The sequence below is a fragment of the Galeopterus variegatus genome, unplaced genomic scaffold, assembly GCF_000696425.1.
Source record: "Galeopterus variegatus unplaced genomic scaffold, G_variegatus-3.0.2 Scaffold963, whole genome shotgun sequence".
In the NCBI taxonomy this organism is placed as follows: domain Eukaryota; kingdom Metazoa; phylum Chordata; class Mammalia; order Dermoptera; family Cynocephalidae; genus Galeopterus; species Galeopterus variegatus.
Genome location: NW_007727074.1, coordinates 94,524 through 97,433, shown reverse-complemented (window position 1 = coordinate 97,433; position 2,910 = coordinate 94,524). Strand labels below are relative to the sequence as shown.

The 2,910-nt window shown below is 48.7% G+C and overlaps 1 protein-coding gene across 1 annotated transcript in view; it reads left to right on the top strand.

The window, feature by feature from the left end:
- Positions 1–2,441, top strand: part of GCSAM (germinal center-associated, signaling and motility) — a 7,592-nt gene extending 5,151 nt beyond the window's left edge. The window contains exons 4-5 of the mRNA XM_008573782.1: positions 1,206–1,234; positions 2,127–2,441. Coding sequence (XP_008572004.1) covers positions 1,206–1,234; positions 2,127–2,441 — 344 coding nt within the window. The remainder of the gene's footprint in view (positions 1–1,205; positions 1,235–2,126) is intronic.
- Positions 2,442–2,910: the final 469 nt, after the last annotated feature.

The following is a 2,910-nucleotide window of genomic DNA, read 5'->3' as shown; positions in this document are numbered from 1 at the left end:
ATAGGAGGCCAGTGCAACGGTCCCTGGTGACTGGGTCAAAATTTAAAAGAGAACGTATCTCGAGAAGGAAAGGGTGATGAGAAGTAACACATGTGAGAGAGAAAATAAGAAAGCATATGCCTGAGGACAGGCCATTGCATTTCTGAAGAAGAAAAATAGGAGTTTTGAGTTTGCCTTCTGAGTTGAAAGAGAAGAGCCCAGTTCATTCATGCTGCATCTTAAAATCTGGCCGTGTAAGGTGTGTACATGAATAATATAGCCCTCCCAACCCTAGCCATTTCACCCATGGAAATGGTGGGTCCCAGGAAACCCCCCAATCTCCATCAAAGCAAAACATGGGAGAAATAAGACCCCTGATGCTAAAACTCACAGAGGCTTTTCTTGCAGTGATAAGCAAGGAAGTCCTAGAGAGCCACAGACATTTGTGGAGATGTGAGAATCTGGGGTGTCAGTACTGGGGGGATGTAAACCCCCATGCCACGTGATACTCTCCTTTGTAGGCTTCCGTGTGAGGACACATGTTTGCTCATTGAGCTCACACATTTGCGAGTAGGTAGCAAGTGTGTCTATTTGCCTCTTCGGTGAATGGCCTGGGACAGCTTTGAGTAAACTGGCTTTTGGAAAATTGGCCTGGTTCTATTTGTATCTGCCAGCAGGTACAGGAATGGGGTTGTTCAGCTTAAGGGTTTCCTCTTCTGTAAAGCTTCCCCTGAACACCGGTCCCCATACTGCCCCATCCCCAGTTGCCACAGTAGAAGCAGCACCTCCTCTCTCATTGGGGTCTCTGACAGCCCCTTGTCTGCTTCCTTTGCTAGCCTGTGAGCCCCTGAGGTCAGGGACTGTTTCTGATGCTTCTTTGTCTCCCCAATGCCTGGTACAGAGTAGGTATGCAATGGATCTTGTGTAAGGAAGGACAGAGGCAGAGGGAAGGAGGGAAAGAGGGAAGGAAGAGGGAAGGGAGTATGATTTCCTATCCAAAATCCCACCAAGCGTGTCTCCTTCCTCTCAGCCTACGCGCAGCTCTGGCTGTTCTCACTTGGAGGCACTGCCGCTTCCCAGGGATGTGCCGTAGATCAGAATAGCCTGATCAGGGCTACCCCAGCTGTTCCTTGGCTCTCTGGTTACATTCTAGTCCCTTCCCACCCCAGCCTCCCCTCAAGTCTTCCCATGACCTGAAATTCATGGAGTGTATTTTCTTTCTCCAGATGAAGGAATGTCATCTGCTGCCATCCAGGTAATAAGAACAGCTCTTAGGATTTTTCTGAGATGATGGTAGAAATGCAGACACCCCAGAAGGCTGGAGAAGATGGCCTCCAAGACCCCTTCTGATCCTAACGTGGAAGAGGACCTTAGGTGCCAGTGCTTGTGAACCGGGGGGCTTATGCAGGGCCTGGTAGCAGAAGCAGCAGCCACCTCTGTTGCACAACTTGTCGAAAGGAGCTACCATTTACTGACCACTTGTTTATGACAAGCAACGTGCTGAGAGCGTTACCTCATCATCTCATGGAACTTTCACAACAATCCTTTAAGACTTGCTATTATTTCCTCCCCATTTTAAAGATGAAAAATTGAGAGAGTAAGTGATATTTCCCCAAGTCCAGACAGCTGACAAGATGATAGAGCCAGGATTCAAAACCAAGTCTCGCTCCAAAATCCATACTCTTCTTTCTGTGCTTTGCTGCTTTGCTTTTTACCTCCTGAGATTCCACCATGAGTGAAACCTTCCCTTGAGTTGTTTCCCTTTACAACAATGCCAATATCTCTAGAATGGGTGGTTAAATATATAACCCAGTCACATTAAGGGTCATCAGATTGCTCTCTTTTATCATAGGCTGCCCTCAGAGCCCTGAGACTTTAGACACCATAGAGGGTGGTCAGGAGTCACTCTGGAACAAGGGGTAGAGAGGATATGCTTGGGCAGGCTGTATTCTCTGGTCAACATGAGCACTCTGGCTGCCTGGCCTTGTGGATGGGTTCGGACAGCCATTTAGGAAAAATGGCCACGAGATGGAGAGGAGAGGGTTGTGGAAGACATATTTCACCCAGGGTCAGGTCTGTGTTGAGACTGAAGTGTAAAGGGAATGGCAGAGGACAGATCTTGATGATGGCTCTCCTTTGACCAGCAGGATAACGCTGATCAGACCTACATGGAGGAGCTGTGCTACGCCCTCATCACTCACAGGGTCCTCAGGAGAAGGCCGTCAGGGAACTCTGCTGAGGAGTACTACGAGAATGTTTCCTGCAGGGTGGAGAGGCCCGGAGAGGCCTTGGGAGGAACTGAGACTGAGTATTCACTTCTCTGTATGCCTTCCACCTCTAGGCATCCACCTTCCCCAGAAAACGAATATGAACTGTGTATGCCTAGCAGAATCTCCTCTCACCCCCGGCAACAGCCACGTCCATGTTTGGCCCCTTCTGAGACTCAGTTTTCCCATTTGTAATGAAGTGGTTGAAATAGCATTTGTTTAGCAACAGTGAATAAAAGTTGGGGGTGGGAGTGGGAGTGGGGGGTTCTGGTTGGAGCAGACATGGAGCACCAAGTCCCTCCAGCTCACCTCCCATGACAACCCTTCCTCTGCAGGGCATGGTTTGCAAACCACAGGACATCTTTGATCCCGCTCAATATGTAATATCTGAAGATCAACCAGTTATCCTGAATAGCACTATTTGAGAAAGGAGCGACCATCTTTGGTTCAAAGTGGTTTGGGTAGTACTCAGTGGTGGAAGGGTCTCCCTGGTCCCCTACAGCTGTGCACACCACAAAAGGCTCTGCTCTTCTGTCCAGGTTATTCTTATAAAATGTTGCCGTGATTGTTCTCTGACACCACAAGGAAGCTTTACTCATCACATTAAGTGTACGGTTCACTCATTACAGTGACCTTCAAGCTCAGTGACCCCCTGATAGGGGCT